Source organism: Ixodes scapularis, unplaced genomic scaffold, assembly GCF_016920785.2.
Source record: "Ixodes scapularis isolate PalLabHiFi unplaced genomic scaffold, ASM1692078v2 PGA_scaffold6__148_contigs__length_123643588, whole genome shotgun sequence".
Classification (NCBI taxonomy): domain Eukaryota; kingdom Metazoa; phylum Arthropoda; class Arachnida; order Ixodida; family Ixodidae; genus Ixodes; species Ixodes scapularis.
In genome coordinates this window covers 58,320,891-58,340,190 of record NW_024609881.1, presented here as the reverse complement: position 1 = coordinate 58,340,190, position 19,300 = coordinate 58,320,891, and the positions used below count along the sequence as shown (strand labels likewise).

At 46.9% G+C, this 19,300-nt stretch overlaps 1 protein-coding gene across 1 annotated transcript; it reads right to left on the bottom strand.

The window, feature by feature from the left end:
- Positions 1 to 8,204: 8,204 nt before the first annotated feature.
- On the bottom strand, positions 8,205 to 11,713 carry LOC120846422 (uncharacterized protein K02A2.6-like). The gene is made up of 2 exons (XM_040218169.1): positions 10,301 to 11,713; positions 8,205 to 8,306 (listed from the first exon to the last, which is right to left on the bottom strand). Exons 1-2 carry the CDS (start codon positions 11,711 to 11,713, stop codon positions 8,205 to 8,207), a joined length of 1,515 nt encoding a protein of 504 aa, XP_040074103.1.
- Between the last annotated feature and the right edge of the window lie 7,587 nt (positions 11,714 to 19,300).

Sequence of the window (19,300 nt, the reverse complement as noted above, 5' to 3'; positions counted from 1 at the left end):
ACATACAAATAAATAATGAATACATAACATAAAAAAACACTCGCACCACTATTACGAGAGACATTGCGCCAAGACGTACTGAATTATATATTCATAAAGAAAAAAATGAATGACGTAAATGTATCGCCATCCGAATGCAGCAACAAATAAGACAATCAAGTAAAATTTAGAAAAAAATTGACGTTCATGTTTATACAGCTTAAGCTTGATCGGCCTTCAAAGTACGGCGACACTGGTTTACGCTGTAGATAAAAAAAAAAAAAACTGTGTAGTACCCCTCCTGCCTGAGGTCTTATATGACGCACATCACGTAAGAACTGCACAATAATCACTCACAAGAACATAAAAGTATTGAAAGCCACGTGAATCGAGTAAAAGGCCATCAAGAGAAACATAAATCTCTAATTTTGTAAGATTAAGACTGGGGTGCACTGAGAGCTGCACAAAGATTAAACTTCGCACTTAAATACCAGAAGGTACGCAGTGCACCAACGCTCGGAATGTCGTGTTCGAAAACGCGGATTATTGGCTGACAGGTGAAATTGCATTGTCGAGAACAATGTCCACACTGCCTGCACTGTCACTAGCGTACAATGTTGAGGACGTGCACTCCATGGTTTTGTCTGTTGTCTTCCGCACCGTAGCTTTCGCTGGAGGAAATAGAGTTACGTTGGCTAGCCTCCCTAAGTGGGTCACTTTCTGAGCATGTATCTACCAGTACCACACACATAAAAAAGTTCATGCAGGCAAAAAGTAAACTTCCTAGGTCCTGAAATTAAACTCACCAGCGAATTTTACTGTTCACGCCTGTTTGACTGGGCAAGTTCTTCAATATACACCTAAAGACGAGGAGCGGATTATGGGAACACCCAAAGATAGAATAGTCGCTCCTACCGCCACAGACACTAAGGCATATCGAAAATATTGATATCTGTTTGTGGGAATTGTTTTACCTTGTTTTTTTTTAATGATTCAAAAGTTGTTCTTATATTTTTTATTGCTAGGACAAGGCGCGATAGCGTAGAAAGAACCTTGGTTAAGGCCAGCAGATGGACACTTGAAGAAGGTGAATTGTTGACAGTGGCGGATCCAAGGGGGGAACCGTGGGGGCGATCGCCCCCCCCCCCTCCCCAAACGCCTCGCCAAGCAACCCCCCCCCCCCCCCCCCCCCCCCCGGGGCTCTTCGTCAGTTCGAAGAAAAAACGTAAGCAATCGACGCGAGAAACAAAAGATTGAAACAGCGGTGGGTGGACGCGCCTGCTGGGCGCCTCCAAAGTGGGGTTTATCTTCGTCAAGGTCACGGTACGTCTTCCCGACAGGGACGGCGCCAGGAGTTTCGAAGTGGAGAGACAGTTGGGAGGCATACCAAATATCAGGGTCCTCGACTGCAGGCACACTTCCAAACAAGGCCAGCACGTCGAGCACGGGGGGGAAAATACCTTCAACATATCTAGTTCCCTTTCTCTCTCTCTCTGTCTCCCTCTCTCTCTCTTTGGGGGTTGTCTGCGAAAAATGTGTGCCCTGAAAGCTCCCAAACGCAGACGTCAAGCAGCCTTCCTCAAGGGTAACGGATTATCCTTCCTCTCTAGCGGCCGCCTTTTCATCACTTTTCATTTGATGGTGTCTTCGTGGTTCTGGGCTTGTCTTCTGGCATGTCTTTTTTGGCTTGCTTTGAGATTCTGTCGCCCACGGGCTCACTAAAGGTATCTTATTGGCACGGTGTGCTCATTGCCAAGGGAAGTGCGGAGGGGACGTACCGGGAGGAGACGTTCCAGGGGGGGGGGGGGGGATGCAGCTTGTACAACCAGGAGACCAATTGCTTTTCTTCTCAACTGAGAGAGGAAGCAAATGCTCTGGGTACAGTGTAGTCTGGGTCTGAGCTTCTCCTGAAGACGCTCCGGACTTCCCCACGACCTTGGCTTAAACATAAGCCTGCTTTCGCCCTCGCCTCCATCCCTCACTGAGGATCAGCGCCGCAGCGCGGAACACAGAAAGAAGCCGACGAGCGCCAGAAGGAGGAGATGTTTCCTCTAATGGGCTTCATACTGCCTGTGGTACGACTTCTCGTGGCGGGAAGCTAATAAAAGAAAGATAAACGGTACGAGCACTCTAAAGGCTGGAGGCTGCTTGCACGGGGTCCTCAAGCCGACGCCGTAGGCATTTATTTGTACACAATGCCGTTTCAACTTAGGGTGGCGGGACATATTTTAGGAAAGGCGCCCGCTACCCCTTGTCTCCCCTTGACGCCGTCTTTTCCAGTTAAACGCGGCTTCTGTGGATTGACGGCAGAGCTTTCGCGCGGCTTTGCAGGAGCGAATATGTGTGTGTCGAACGGACTTGGGGAAAACGAGGCCCTTTCAAAAATGCGGCTATACATAAATTAAATAGACAGTGCCTGTGCCCGTTCGAGTGAACACCGACTCCCAAACATCCATGCTCCAGTCGTGATCGGCCTTTAGCCCAGTTGAGATTCCCCGACCTTACAACCGGTCTGCCCTATCATATCTCTGCACCTGTCCTCTCGACCCTGACGAATGAGCTAACTACCCAGAAACAAGTAAGTGCTCCTTTCATACAGAAAATATCCAGACGAAGTGCAATTGAACATAATTTGGAAGGATCCATTGCTGGTTTAAGGTCTTGTTTAAGTTCAAAAGTTATAGTTGCCGAACTACAACGTGCTTTCAAAAATATTCAAGAATTATTCGCTTTCGTTTTCTCGAGTTGCATCCAGAACACGTGAAAGCACGAGTTTGGGTTGGCAATGCCGCATGTGCTGAGCTCTGGAAATTAAAAATATACGGCGAACAACCGACGAACTTGTATGGCAGTGTTCGTTTCGCTCGCTGCGTCAACAGTGTTTTGACGCCGCGAGCAGCGTCGAAGCCGCCTGGCCATTTTTGTCGCTTGTTTGCAACGTACTCGCTCCGCTGATTTAAGCCGCTCTTCCCGTTGCCGCAGCAGTTGAGCACTAGCTCCAACCAGAATGTCTGCCAAGGCAATGTCTTTAAGCTGTCCTAAATCGACTGCTCACATAGTGTCGGTCTGAAACCCAAGTTTCAGAAAGGATAGTGTCACCACAATTTTCGAGATAGTTACATCTAGCGTGGTCACCCGAAAGGTTTTAATTCAAAGAGTTCATCCCCGACAGGTAAACCGATACAAAAGCTCTCAAGAGCTATACTGTGTTATCAGAGTTTAGTAAAAACGATAACTCCACAAAAAATATAAACACTCCCCCCCCCCCCCCCCCCCCCCCCCCCGCCGTTTTACACCGAGGAACCGCTCCCCCTAAAATGGAGGTCTGGGTCCGCCCCTGATTGTTGAGCACGTATACACGAAACGATTGTAATCCTTGTACGGATGGAGAATACCCCTAGGGCAGTGGTTCTCAACCATTGATGTTTCGCGGACCCCTTGTTGATAGGCGGAGAAGATGGAGGACCCGTTCGGGGTGAGGGGAATGGAAAGGCATGGGCTAATCATGATAGTGACTTAAAAAAATGAATATAACTAACTGCTAGTGTGAAGTAAACTTATCTCATTGACATACACACGAGAGAACTCGCCTGAAAATTGGAAAATTCCTTCTCAATGTGAAAAAAGTCAACTTATATTGTTGGGCTTCACTGATGAGACAGGGCTTCGCGGACCCCCAGGATACCATCGCGGACCCCAAAAGGTCCGCGGACCCCCATAAGCCAACAGAGGCATATGACAGCGGGATACCGGCCTCGTGCGAACTAGCCCGAGAGCGGCCGCAGTAAATATGTAGAGGCTCAAAGCGTCAGCGGATAACATCAGTGAGTGTAAGTGCTTAACAATGATGGAATCTTAGACCCCTCCACAGGCGTCTTTTCCATGCTGTGAATTTCAGATATGATGGACGACGGATTACGCATACTTCAAAGAGGAGCACGAACGAAGCTGTAACCAGCCCCAAGAATAAGGCAAGAAAGTAAGGCTTCACATCCTTAACTGTTAACACTTCCTGGGCTGTTGTTATCGTGCCATCCCACATTCCATGGTCAATCTCGAGAGCTTTGAGCTTTTCTGTTCTCTCGAAGAGTCCAGTTTCGCGCGCCCGGAGGAGCGTTGATGCGACAGCCTTTTTATATGGGGATGTCGCCTTCATTGTTGTGTAACTCTTTTTTTGTGAATAACGAAGTGGCACGTATTCACCCATGTTACGCACGACATCGATTATATGTTTTGTATTTGGGCTCAGTGGTGGCGGTGCCATAAGTATCACCCTCATGGTTCCGTCATTCATATCTTTTTGTTTTGAAGAAAAGCAAAATTTTTGTGTGTCTTGATAGTTGGAATTTAGCGCGGTTCTCCTTTTGAGCCTTGTGATCCCTGGAAATATAAATTTGTGATCACCTATCAAACAAATAGTGTAGCCATTCAAGAAAAGGTTCCTAATAGACACACCATCCGGAATTTCACCTTCTACGGGGACGTACCTGAGCAGGGCAGTCAGCGAACCTTGGAATCCGGTGCCGATGATCAGGCTCATGAGAGCCCAGAGACCCATAATGACTCTGGTCGAGTCATGATTCCGAAATGAGCGAGGAAGTTGGTCACTTTGATGAAGTAACAACGCCACAACAGAAAAGGCCATCGTGTTGAGGTGAGCAGCCTTGCCCGCGATTATACGGAACGTCAGGAAAAGCGATAGCACGCTCATCGAAAAAGCCGACAGCAACGTGACCCACACCCGCCATGTGAAGGGAAGGACGAGGACAGCTTCCTTCGGGATCGGGCGCCTTCTTCTACAAAAGACTAGGTTTTCATACGGGTAATGGGAATTTACTATCACATTGCTCGGGTAACCATGTACAGTATTAACGGCATGAATGAGCAGGTGGGTTTGCATAGTATCGACCGGATTGACGACGCCAATATCACTTTCGAAATTGGTATTTATTATACCACCTTTGTGCCTAAGAGCTGTAATAATTGTTGTGTACGATGGATGCAAACAACTTTTCACGTCCCAGCAATGTGCCGTGAAATTATTACCTCCAAGAGCAACTTGTCGAAGCAGGAGCGGACTCTTCGCAACAGACAGAGGGCTGTCATTGCAGGTTAAGCATTCCGTCTTCCCGTTCTTCGTAAGCATAAGAGTGTCCTTAGCCGCTGTTATAATAGCGTAGCCTTCGGACATGAAATGATCGTAAGAGAGCCAACCGAATGGACCCCATATAATTCTGTGTCGCTGGGATATTAGTTCATCTGGCGCAACAACAATGGTGTTTATATACGGACTGCTTACCTGATGTTCTAAACCTCGTACTCTTTTACTTCCACATAAGGTGATTAGAATGCTGCTGGCTTGGAATTGTATATCGTCGCAAGATCGTGTAGCGCAAGCATATTCTGTTGATAAGCGAGCCGCGAAGTGTAGGCCCTTCATAAACTGCTGCATCACTTCCCGGTTGTCAACTAGGCACTGATCAGGCAATACGATATCTAGCTTTTTTGTCTCCACCGCAAAAGTAAGGAAACGCCGAAAATGATCGTCCTGTAGGACATCTTTCCAGCTTTTCAGTTCCTTGGCAAAGTCAGGCTTTGTTGCGATGAGGATGACGCTCAGAAGAACAGTAAACTTCATGCTAGAAACAGGCACGCCAACATCCGTGGTCGTCACGCAGCTTGTATTCACTCAGAAACGCATTTAGGTAAGATATTTTCCACAAATTTCCTCTTTTTGCAATGGCATGTCCAAGTTTACCGCACACGCACTCGCTTGCAGACACAATTAGTTGTTTCAAGGCAGAATGAGGACCAGCAAATTATTCAAGTAACAAAGATAAAACTTATACTCTTAAAACTATCACGCTAGGCACCTTGATGAGGCTGATATGAGCTCACCGAAAGATTACTCCAGTAATACTTGCACCGTATTTCTTTGCAGCCAATAATCCGACTGAATACGCTGTCGATAAAATTAATTTCTCATCCTTACTTTAAGATCAATTCTTTCCAGTTTGAAAAGGCTGTCACTGCGTGAAAAAAAGAAGTGTGAAACAATATGATGCTGCGTGCATTTTTAGACGCTGCCTTTCTGCGAGTCTGTTTCGACAAGAAAGCAAAAATGTTTTGCCTCGACAAATACGAGTACGAAGTGCCATTTCCTTGAGTGGATGTGATCACTGTTTTCCCTTAGCTGAAGACAACTAACTTCCCCTATCATAGTCATGATTTGATTTTTGTTTATAAACTCTCGTTTAAAACGCTCAGACGGCGACGCAGTTGGCACGCTCTATTGATTGCCTCATTTATTTTTTATTTTTAAATTTGACAGATAAAGACAGGTGCCATACTAAAGTAATAAAAGTTCCCCACTTTCCAAGCCCGACCTGGCCCGGATCGTTAGAGACATGACCTAGAACCGGTCCGACTGTTATTTTGTATACATGCGCCTGGGCTCTTATCAAAACGGGATTCCCGTAATAGAAATGTGCTAGTAATTTGTCAAAGCTTAATTATCAACACAAAATGTTTGATATGGCCGGCTTTTTGCACTTTCACGTAACACCCATGTGCGACGGAAAACAGTCACAAGATGGCTGCGTCGTTGTCACTCATCTGAAGACACGAGTTCTTCGATCAGTGAACATCTGTGATTTCGCGAATCGAACACGAGTCTCATCGAAGGGAGGACGTAGCACATGTGCACTCGTGTTCAATTTTTTCCACGCGATGGCTTCTGGTCGGTGTAGTAGAATCTCCAGCACTAAGGTCTCGGCACGCAGACTCCATTCCAGAAACATAAGCTTGGCTTGCAAGGGCACGGATGCAAGCGCATGGCTTTGAAAGGTTTCATTTTTACGCGAGTTTTCCTACAAAAATCACCCCTTTCCTCCACTATTGACTCCAAGGCAGAGGTAAGACAGAAAATGATTAAGATTGGAGTTAGGTGCGATCGCAGTGCTGCCGTTCGCAGTGCCGTCGTTTTTAAGCAGGATGTTCGGCCAAACTCATACCACAAGCTACTCAAAACGCCTGGCGCCTTTTCGCGGCTGCTCCCCTCGGTGGCGCTCATGGACAGAAGCGACGGATCGGATAGAACGTTGGATGCACATTGCTCGCTGTAAAAGGGATTTTATTGATTTTTTTTTTAGAGTGAGCGTAAAGTTTTCTCAAGAAGAGCGTAGTTCAAAAACTACCCTTCTGCCTTGCCCATGGGTGAGGTGGAGCTGGCGGCGCTAGCATCGCTATTCGCCCATTCCTGCTTGTGTCCGGGCCACGGGAAAGGACAGTTATCGCACGACGCTCGTCTACTGCTTGCTGATAGCATGTCTACTGATGAATCTAACAACGTTGGATTGGTTGCAACTTGCCTACAATGAGTAAGGAGACGAACGCTGTGTGAGCGTTTGGATGGCACTCGCCACTGGCACTTTGTTGTTCTGTTTGAGGAGGGGGAAACCCGAAACGGTTAAGTGCCAGACATATAACTCTATCCGAGATAAGATAAACTTGGTGAGTGTTAAATCGCGAACGAGAGAGCCGAGACCAGGTCGTTCCAGATGAAAGGCTCCATTTTTTATAATCAGTCCGAGCCGATCGCGAGCACTGCGCGAGCTCTGGCAGCGTGGTACGCGCCGAGCTCGCGCCATCGCCGCCTACTGGCATACCGTCTTTGCCAGTATACAACATTCTTCCCCCCTCAGGAGAAGTTGTCCGAAGTAAACCGGGCAGGGGGCCTCCGGACTCGAGAACCTCGTCGCACCGGAATTTCTGGGTTCCCTTGAAGTGGCGATGCTTCCGATGACGAAGCTGAGGGTGTTGAAGCAGAGTCGACTTTGAACTTTGACTTTGAAGCCGGGGTATCGACCATTGAACTAGCCTGGCTTGTCGTGGGATTGTCAGGCATTTCTTGAGATGCCGTTCCTTCTTGAGATGCCGGCGAATCGCCGAATGGACAGTCTCTTTGTGCTTCGCACGGCGAGGTGCTGGGTGGCTCCCGAGGTGTCTGCCGACGTCTCATGTGGTCTGCATGCACGAAGCGTACCTTTCCTTGCACCTGTACAAGATAGGTCACAGGGCTGACGACCTTCACCACCACCCCTTCCTCCCAGGAACACTGGCCTTGTACCGTCTTGACAAACACGTTGTCGCCCTGTGTAAATGATCGCATTGGAGCACGATCCAAGTCGATTGTTTGTTTTTGTCGCGACTGTTTGTCGCGCATATCACCAGTAAAGTTGGGCCTCAACAACGAGAGTTGAATTCGTGGTTGCCTCTTCAGAAAGAGTTCTGATGGAGATAGTTTTGTCACCGTTGATGGCGTGTTTCTGTAAGCCATCAGGAAGTCGGAGAGCTTCTCTTGTAAGCTTCGCGTGGACTTGGTGAACTGATCATGAAGAACTTGCTTCAGCAACGCTTTTTTAGTGGTTTGGACTACCCTTTCGGCTGCTCCGTTTGAAGCGGGATGGTAAGGAGGCGTTTTCATGTGTTTAATTAGATTTCGTTTCATGAATTCCGCAAATTCGTGAGATGAAAATTGTGGCCCGTTGTCACTTACAATTTCCTCCGGCAGTCCGAAGTTTGCAAAGACAATGTGAAGTTTTTCCAGTGTCTTGGCGGTGGTCGTGGAACGCATAGGAAAGACTTCCAGCCACTTAGAATAAGCATCCACGATAATCAAGAAGTTGACGTCATTTTTGGTTGCGAAGTCAATGTGGATGCGTTGCCAGATTTGTTGTGGATACGTCCATGAATGTAGAGGTACGACCGGAGCGGCTGCCTGAACAACTTGGCAAACCTTGCAGCCTCGAACACGCTCTTCGATGTCTTTGTCGAGATTCGGCCACCAGACGAATCCTCGTGCTAGCATCTTCATGCGGCACATGCCGGGGTGTTCTTCGTGTAGCAAGGAGCGGACTGTACTTTGAAGTTTTGTCGGTATTATGACACGCAGCCCCCATGTCAGGCAACCTTCCTCTACTGAGAGTTCACTTCTACGAATATAAAATGGCTGCAGCTCTGTCGCGTGTTCAGACGTTGGCCACCCTCGCAGCGTGAAGTGCAGAACTCGGCTAAGCAAGTTATCTACCGAGGTTGCTTTGCTTACTTCCATGGCAGTTATGGGTGTGGCATCGAAGAGCGCCAAACACTCCTTCTCTGCGTCTTCCGACAACCTAGGCAGAGGAAGACGTGAGAGAGCGTCTGCTGCTTCGTTGTCCTTGCCACGTCGATAACAGAGTCGGTAGTTGTAGCCTGACAGAAGCAACGCCCATAGTTGCATTCGAGCAGCGGCCAAGGTTGGAGCGGCCTTGTCGTGAGACAGAATTCCCAAGAGAGGCTGGTGGTCTGTGTATATTGTAAAGAATCTTCCATAGAGATAACGGTGAAATCGTTTCAGACAAAATATGATAGCCAGGGCCTCTCTTTCTCCTTGAGCGTAGTTTTTTTCCGCGGGTGTTAATGTTCTCGACGCAAAGGCAATAGGCACTTCCGTACCTTCGGACGTCTTGTGGAACAGAACAGCTCCAAGGCCGTAGGCTGATGCATCGCAAACCACCCCGATCGGTTTGTCTACGTCATAATATGCCAAAGCTGAGCTGTTGACTAGCAGATCTTTTGTCGCTTGGAAGGCTTTCTTGCAGCTGCTGTCCCATTTCCAGTGATGTCCTTTCTTCAGGAGCTCGTACAATGGCGACGCCGTGTCAGCTAGATTACGCAGAAACTTTCCGTAGAAGGTCAGCATTCCGAGATAAGCCTTAAGTTCCGTCACGTTGGTAGGTTCTGGCGCTTCTGTGATTGCCTTGACCTTGCTTTGTGTGGGCTGGATGCCTTTTGCGGAAATTTGGTGTCCCAAATACACAACTGAGTCCGCAAAAAACTTGCACTTCTCCTTTCTGAGGGTCAAGTTAGACTCGGACAATCTTTGTAGAACAGAGTCCAGGATTTTGCTGCACTCTGCCATATCTCTGCCAGCGATGATGATGTCATCGATGTAACAACACGTCTGTGCAATTCCTTGCAGGACACGGTCCATCAACGATTGAAAAATGGCAGGTGCGCTTGCTACTCCAAAAGGAAGTCGCTGGTACTCAAACAGTCCCAGGTGTGTATTGATGGTCAGCAGGTGTTTCGACGTGTCGCTGAGCTTGATTTGCTGGTACGCTGACGACAGGTCGAGAACGCAGAACACTCTCCCCCCAACCAACGTGCTGAAGATGTCCTCTGGATGTGGCAGCGGGTAGTGATCCATCTTGAGAACCGGGTTGATGGTCACCTTATAGTCACCGCACAACCGAAGGCTTTCTCCTCCGTTTTTCGGTACCACAACTAAAGGAGTGGCCCAGTCGCTTTGAGAAACGTGACGCAATATGCCATCTTTTTCAAGCTTTCGCAGTTGTGCTGTCACCGCTTCCTTGAGGGGCAGAGGAACAGGACGTGCCTTGCAAAAGACTGGAGTGCTGTTTTCCTTGATGACAACCTGTGCCTGATAATCGCGTACCATGCCAGGGGAACTGTCGAAGACGTTCGGATACTTCTTTCGAAGCTGTTCCACTTGGTCTTGAACAGTGATGCTGCAGATAGCCGTCCAGTCCAGCTTCAGCTTCCGGAGCCAGTCGCGACCTAGGAGCACTGGTGGACTTCGACCTTCGCTAGCTACTACAAACAAGTCGAGTGTTTCCTCTTGCCCGTTATATTGGACTTTGACTGAGATCTTCCCTTTTACCGACAGCCGCTCACCGGAGTAAGTGCGAAGAGCTACTTTGGTTTCCAGGAGCTCTTTCTGGGGAAAGTGTTTAATAAAAACTTCTTCTGGTATGATAGAGACCGCCGCTCCCGTGTCGATCAACATGAGTAGAGGAACTCTGTCCACCTCTACGAAAACTTGAAATCCCGGTGAAGATTTCGTACACGTGTACACGGTCAGTAGGTCTTCATCCTCATCATCAGACTCCTCAAGGATTTGAACGTTGCGCTCTGGAGTCTTTCCAGGCGTGTTGCGACACATCTTCCGGAGATGTCCAGTCTTGTAGCAGATCTTGCAGCGATACGTTTTAAAACGACAATCGCGGGGTTCATGCTCATTTCCGCAACGATAGCAACTTGTTAGCGAAGTACTGGACCCATGATCATGAGACGTGCTTCTCCCATGACCTCTGTTCTCAGGAGGTGACACCTTTTTATGAATAGCGTTCACTGCTTTGGATTCTTTGTGCATGTCCGCCGTTTGTTTTGCTGCTGCTTCTTTTTCCCGCGCTATCTTGCAAGCGACTGCGAAAGTTAGCTTTTCTTCAGCAAACGCAAACAGTTCCTTCTGAGTTTCTTCGTCTCTCAGGCCAGCTACCAGCCTGTCCCTGAGAGCACTTTGCAAAAATGTTCCAAAATTGCAAAATCGAGACAAACTCTTCAGGGCCAAAATGAAATCCTCCACGGATTCATGTTCTAGCCGACTCCGTTGGTTGAACCTACAGCGTTCGGCTATTACGGACCGTTGCGGGCCGTAGTGCTCCTCTAATAGAGTCTTTATCTCGCTGTACGTCTTAGAGCCTGGCAAGTCTGGGGCTGCTAGGTTTTTGAGGACTTCGTATGTTCGATCGCCGATGACTGTTAGGAATGTTACTGCCTTTTTCTCTTCTTTGATGCTGTTCGCAGCGACGAAAAGCTCAAAACGCTCAACGTAGGTCTCGAAACTCTGAGAGGCCTCGTCGAATTCTAGCACCTTCCCGAGGTGTGGCATTTTCGTACACTGCGACGTTCACTACGTTGAGAAGTAGAGAGAACTACTGCACATACTATTTCCTTGAAGTCCTTTCAGCAGTGGCTCTTCCCGCTGCTCGCTGCGGGTTCTTGGCTTAGCACCGTGGTAGCCGTGATCCAGGTCCCCGTTCCTTCGTGAGATGCCGATGACCTCCGACGACAGGTAACCAGTATACTCGTCGCCAATGTTAAATCGCGAACCAGAGAGCCGAGACCAGGTCGTTCCAGATGAAAGGCTCCATTTTTTATAATCAGTCCGAGCCGATCGCGAGCACTGCGCGAGCTCTGGCAGCGTGGTACGCGCCGAGCTCGCGCCATCGCCGCCTACTGGCATACCGTCTTTGCCAGTATACAACAGTGAGTTTGACGAGCGTGTTGGATTAATAGTCAATACAAAAAAAGCAAAACACAAACAGAAAAAAATATCCCGCCTTGGTTGCCCTTCGCTCAGGCCTTTAATAGTTGCCCTTTCATAATATACGTGTTGTAAGCACACTCGGATGTCTCGTGCCATCCATTAAAAGAGATCGAAACAAAGCCTTACCCAAATCGGTACTCTCGGCCTTCGGCTGGGAAATCTTGCTTCTACGCAAAGGATTAAAAAAATAACGGATTTTGAAAATTCAACTTTACCTTGATGTATCATGTATTCCCTACTAGATCTTTCTCATATCATGTATGAATTTAAGACATTATCCCTAGCCTAATTAAACATTTCTCCTTAGTTGGGTCGCTTCTTATCACAGACCATGACGAGTCAGTCTTTATGCTGGTCACTCTGACAGGAGACTGCATTCTTATCAAGAAATGCATAAAGTTGAGTAACAAATGAATCAATCACATTATGACCACGCGCCATTTGCGGGCGTTGGATTGACCATTGAGTGTGAACTTACCTGAGGAAATACAATAACCAGTTTTCTGAGATAAATGACATCAAATTCAATTATCATTTGGTTAACCGTTAGAAAAGAACTTAACGCTATAGCGAATATACGCACTATGCCATCAAACACATCGTTGAGGAGCTGTAATTGAAAGCTATTTGACAATAGTATTTGTTTGTATAGGTAAACATGTTAGATTATAAAGATTTCTTTGAAGTTTCTAAAAAAAAAGATTCAATGTACGATTCTATTAACATTTCTTTTCTTGAAAAGGTTATTTTTATTTTCTTGGGTATTTTTTTATGTACGGTATTCTTTCTAATTGACATTCAGAAACAGCTCTAGCTGTCCCATCTGTGGGCCTCAGGTTCCAGATTAATAGCTTCATTGCAGTGTTGCAAATAATCACGGGAGAAAGAAAATATTTGAAGCATGAACGAAAGCTGAGGTTTGCATGTCATGGTTTTAAAATTAGTGTGATTCGTTACATTTGATTGAAGGTGAACCTTTATAACTAGTTCCTCGGTGTACTTCGTAAAAAAATTCTTATTAATAAAGGCAATCTTTTTTCCGGGATCATAACTTTTTGAATTACTACGGATGCACTGTGTGATTTATGGGGCAGAACAATCCCCGAGTTTAGGTTCTAAAAGTTGTTTTGTACTAAAATGTATGTTCGAAATTATTGCATGTGGTAAGTTTAGTGACAAGCAATGTGCAATTCTAGCATCCAAGTAAGGTTTGCAAGTACAAAACCAGATTAATATATATATATATATATATATATATATATATATCTGGGTGGTGTGGGCTAATGGGCCACTCAGGTGCGTTTCATAAAACACATGGGGGATCTCTAGCTGGGAAAGGTTTTTTATATACCTTTTTTTATTTTTGTTATCATAGAAGTTTTAGAATGTATTGTTTATAACCCACGGAAGTGGCCTTATGTGTTTAAATGGGGCTAGGCAGATAAATAAATGGATCTGTTTTAGACGATTAAAAAAAAAATCACCGATTTGGGAGTAGGGTCGGTAAAAAGGTGAACAGACCGTTTTTGTTGCGGGTCTACCAGGTTTTGCAGTACTTTTTAGATGTAAAAATTCGAGCTTAATTAAAATGCATAATACACTTGAGCTAGCTCTTTGTGCTTTTATGCTTTTTTTTTTATTAGATCGTATCTAACGCTGCGTTGAAGCCGTTATGCAGGAGCCTGTGAAACAGAGACTAATCGGTAGAGCTCTATTTATATGTCCGTTTGAATGAACACAACAAAACATATCAAATAATACTTGCAGCCCGTTGCTAAAAGATACCTGCTCAATAGACCGGAAACTTTCAATCAAAAAACGTTTTTTGAGATTATTTATGGACTTGTTCAAGTTCCGCACTCCAATGTTGCACGGCACCGAACCTCATCGTAAACCGCTGCATCAGTGATCAATTCTATGGGTGTGCCAATAGTGGTTCGAATCGAATATCACTGCGTAATTCATAGCCTGAACAGTCTTAGGAAAATTAGTTGGCCTGGCTTTCTCTGGTAGTGTGAAGGCTGTGACTGACGCAGTGCCATTCGATTCGAACCAATATTCGCGCACCCCTAATTAATTCACGTATTTTCTTGATTCTATTATGCATTTCTTGTCATCATGTAATGATTTGGCGATTGTTAGAAGTATGAACATTGACTTGCCATGATCTCTGATTACAGGAAACCTAAGCGAACGAAGTGCGCAGTCGGGTTCAGTCCGTCGCCTTACACTTAATTTTTGTTCAGGCGGTCAAACAGACTTCGTTGTGGCACCGACGGACCCAGCGGGTAGTTGGCCCTAAAAACAAGGTCGCAGGCACGAGCCGTCAACTCAAAAGACGCGATCCTGCGAGTAGCGTCGCTCCGGGAAGCTGTCATCTTTTGCGAAGGAGGGGGCTCGACGCGTACGGAGGCGATAAGAAGGGTGGCGCCACTGCTCGCTCGAATATTTTTTTTAGAAAAAACTCTAGTGAAGTGCGAGGCAAGGGAAGAGAGGGTTTCGATGGAAGGGAAATTTATGAGACGTACTGACACCCACTTAAGAGCGTTAGAAGTTAAGTTGGAGTGAAGTGGGATCTACGAGTTCGTCGGTAAGTATTACTCGGTGTCAACCAGGGGCCCTAATCTGGACACTTGGCGAGAAAGACGGTAAAAAACTTGGCGGCCGTGATTGGCCAATGCCGAACTTGACCTTGGTGCCGACCAATCATAGCCGTCGGATTTACCGCCGACTTTCTGGCCAAGTGTCCAGATTAGGACCGCAGGCCTGGGTGTGTCTGACTATTGATGATTCGCCCTCGATGTTCGCCTGTAGACTAAGTATGCGTAAATAAGTGTGACTCACTACCGACGGACGTCTGCGCACTAAGCATGCTGGACAAAGTATGATGTACTACCAATGGTCACCTATATGCTGGCCACGGTGGCCACCTGACTAAGCACAAGTCGGCGCCGACGGTTGCTTGCAGACTTAGTATTCTGGGCTGAGTATGGCTCGCCGCCGACAATCGCCTACTAACAAATTATTTTGGACTGTGTATTAATTTATTTAGTTCACCCTCAGGAACACGTGGGCATTGCAATGTAAAGTGGGATACAGATTTAAAAAGAAAAGTTACCGGAATATTCATTGGTGGATTCTTAGGAGATGTGTTAGCGTGACCCTTGGGAAATGCCGCACACGTCGCCCTTTGGGAATCGCTAGAGCTGACCCCTGCACTTTCTGTTTATGCTTTCTGTTTTGCCTGCTCTAGTTTTAATGCCTCTTTTTGGTCTCGTTACAGGGTCAGTGTTAGCGTTTCCCAGAGAGGGACGGACGTGTGTGGCGCATCCCAAAGGTCATGCTAACGCGCATTCTTCCTAAGCATCCACCAATATATGTCTCTGCACTTTTTCTTCTCTTTTCTGTGCTCTGCCTTTCAGGGTACGTCGACGCCCTTGGATACGATTATCCATATCACTCCTTGAAAGAACCGCATCTACACACATCACAACGAAAACCTAGAGCGAAGAACAACCGGCGACGACAGAGTGGCAACTGAGCACCCCCGCATTCCACCGCGCCGCGGCGCCTCCTCCTCTCTGGCTCCGCACCAGCTGTTAGCGTGACTTTGACGAAAACGAAAGGGCTCGTTTTGACGAAAACGCGGTGGTGTCTGTCAGTTTGTCAGCGCCTGGAAGAGAGGGAGAGGTTTACGCGTGCTGACGTCAGCGCTTCAGACCAATGGGACGTTACACGCGTCACCCTTTCCCCCTCCTTCCTCCCCTCTCCCGTCGCTGACAAACAAAAGACACCGCCGGATTTTCGTCAAGACGAGCGCTCTAATGCTAACGGATTGAAAGAAAGTTCTAAAAGTGTAAGTATTTAGCTGTTAATAACATACTGGAATGATGATATTTTGTTTTAGAGCGCAGCTCTTAGACGCCCGTTTACGGCTTGAGCGGCGTCGGCGTCGCCGTCGCCGTCGCCGTCGGCGTAACCGCGCGGTGCATTATGGGTAAATTTTTTTGAAGGGACCCGAGGACTCCAGAAGGAACTGAGGTCGTCCCGAAGGAACCCGAGGTCCTTCGGGAGGACCTCGGGTCCCTTCGGGAGGACCTCGGGTTTCTTCGGTAGGACCTCGGGAGGACCTCGGGTTCCTTCGGGAGGACCTCGGGTCCCTTCGGGAGGACCTCGGGTTTCTTCGGTAGGACCTCGGGAGGACCTCGGGTTCCTTCGGGAGGACCTCGGGTTCCTTCGGGAGCTGCATGCAACAGGTTGCATGCAACCTGTTGCATGCAACTGGCATACAACGAGTTGTATGCAACCTGTTGCATGCAATCCAGGTTGCATGCAACCTGATGACGTCATCGTCATCGTCATCATCACTGACGACGTCATCAGTGACGTCACTGATGACGTCATTGGCATCCGCATCGTCATCGTCATCATCACTGATGACGTCATTGGCATTCGCATCGTCATCGTCATCATCACTGATGACGTCATCAGTCACGTCACTGATGACGTCATCAAATCGTCATTGTCAAGGTCACGTGACCCCCTGGAGTCACGTGAACCCCTGAGGTCACGTGGTCGCCTGAGGTCACGTGATTCTCTTGAGGTCACGTGACCCTCTGAGGTCACGTGACCCCCCTCCCCCGGGGTCACGTGACCTTAAGGAGTCACCTGTCCCCCACTACGCTTCCATCCTCCTCCTCAAGAGCTGCGCTCCAACCGGCGTTACAGGGAATTGTAAACGGCTTTCATTTTATTTCCGATTATTCCACAATACATGATGATCCAGACCTCCCTTCTGTAAGTCCAATCACCGACGCATTATCAAGTCAAACCTGTGGGCAGTAAAATACACCAATAATATACACCATAAAACAACTCGAAAAAACACGCGGGCGTACATCAGCTACACATTTATAAGGTACATATCACTTGACAAATTATAAACGACGAACATCAGAAGGAAACCTCCGATTCAAAACACGCTCACAGAAAGAGTAAGCTGCTAGAGGTAGTGTAATAAGGACGTGAATAAAACAGAAAACCATCAGAGAATATACTCTAAAACATAATTAGAGGTGCCATCATTTAGAAATTACGCCAAAAACACTACACCATTAAAAGTTTCTACAATCATCAGAAAAGGTGGCTCCCTCAGATGCTTAGGAATGATCACAGATATTAGTGAAGCAACACAGTGCCAGGAAAAACATGCAAAGAAGTCTGAGTGACAATACTTCGTTACGCTACGTGCTGAAATACCAATTCGATAATGTAAAAAGCGCTCTATCATGGTGCTCGTCATGTTTCTGTACGTATTATTTTTTTCTCTGAACCAATCATAAACATAGAGGACCTTGCGACTTGTGCATATGAGGCAGTTTGACTGGTCCCATTAACTGGTTGCATCGGCTGCGTCTAGGCTTAAACTGGAACGAAGCATATCTAGGCCAAATACACTCTAAAAAAAGTATGTGTGTCTACTTTCACGCACACCACTCGGAGAGCCAATTAGCGCAACTTGCGGAGGCAGCTCAGCGAATGACGATGCCGAAACATACGTTTAGACCAAAAAACGCAAACGGAGTTGTGACATTAAGCAATGCAACCGTGACGTTTTGCATTGCTTAATGTCACAACTCATACTGCGTTTTTTCGTCTAAACATATGTTTTGGCGGCGTCATTCGCTGAGCTGCCTCCGTAAGTTGCGCTAATTGGCTCTCCGAGTATTGTGCGGGAAAGTAGACTTACAGATATTTTTTTAGAGTGTACCATGTCTGCGTACAGCTGCGACAGTATGATTTAGCTGCACATTTGATTAGGCTTTTACAACAGGTATACACAAATAATAAGGTTGTTATAACATGGAAAGCAGAAGTAACAAAACCGGCAGAAATAAAAAAAGACTGAGGCAGGGTTGTCCCCTATCACGTCTACTTTTATGATATACCTGATTAGAATGGAAAAACAATTAGAAGAGTGCAACTTAGTTTTTGATCTGTCATATATGAAGAAAAGAGGAAAAGCAAACCAAGTTATACCAATAATGTTCTACGCAGACGACATCGTCCTTTTGGCAGATAGCCGGGAGATGCTACAGGAGCTGATTAAGACCTATGGACAGGAAGGAAACTCGCTGGGCCTAAAATTCAGTAGCGACAAGTCGGGGATAATACTTTATAACATTGAGAAGGGAGATCCGCTGAAAATTCAAGACGAAAAGGCAAACAATGCACAGTAAACGGGGACTAAAGGAAGGGCAAACAGAACAAGCGCTGACTCTCAACTGAAATTTAATCACATGAAAACAAAACAAAGAAACCAGCAACTCCGCCCATGTCACATGATACATTCACAACGTGTCCGAAAAAACAATCTTTTTGCTACTCAGGCCCAGTGACGTTTGGCTTACGCAGTTCGCGCCTGCTTTGATAATGGCATGCGCCTCTAAAATTTCTCTATTCACTCTGTTCCTTCCATAGCCAATGATACCCGTCTTACTGAAGATAGGTTCAGACCCACATCCAAGACAATGCAGTGGAAGATGCCCTCCTAAAGCCCCCACCACTGATCTCAACGACAAGTCATGCTCCCGCAGTCTGTGGTTAACACATCGGCCCGTCTGACCGACGTAGGCTTTCCCACTCGATAGTGGAATCGTGTAAGCAACTCCCACCTTGCAAACAACATATTGCTTCTCATGCTTCACCGAGCAAGCGGGGCCTTTGCCCTTCTTATCGGGAACTCTCGCGCATAGCTGCGCCAACTTACACGGAGCGGAAAACACCAATGGCACATCGTACCTCGAGGCAACTTTTTTCAAGTTGTGTGAAATTTTATGGAGATGCGGTATTACGAGCGGTCTCTTATTTGTCCTTTCCCACCGGAGACGGGGTTTTCCCTAGAGTTTCTTTAACAAGCACTCCGCAACGCTCAATAAAACCGAAGTTGGGAAACCTGCCACGGTCAGTCTCTCAACCTGCCGGGAAAAACTATTGTTAACGACATGATGACATGACTTCTCGAGTGCAGCTTGCAGGCAAGACGAGGCAATGCTTCTTTTGACCAGCTTAGAGTGCGATGAATCATATGGAAAAAAACCCTTCTTTGAGCCTGGGTGATAAGACCAGCAAACGTGTTTAGCAATGAAT

Excerpts from the sequence above, each read along its gene's own strand:
- LOC120846422 (XM_040218169.1), bottom strand. The coding sequence starts at position 11,713 with ATGCCACACCTCGGGAAGGTGCTAGAATTCGACGAGGCCTCTCAGAGT. Across the intron at positions 8,307-10,300 it reads GGGCCACTCCTTTAGTTGTG|AAACACGCCATCAACGGTGA; the intron begins GTACCGAAAAAC and ends GATGGCTTACAG.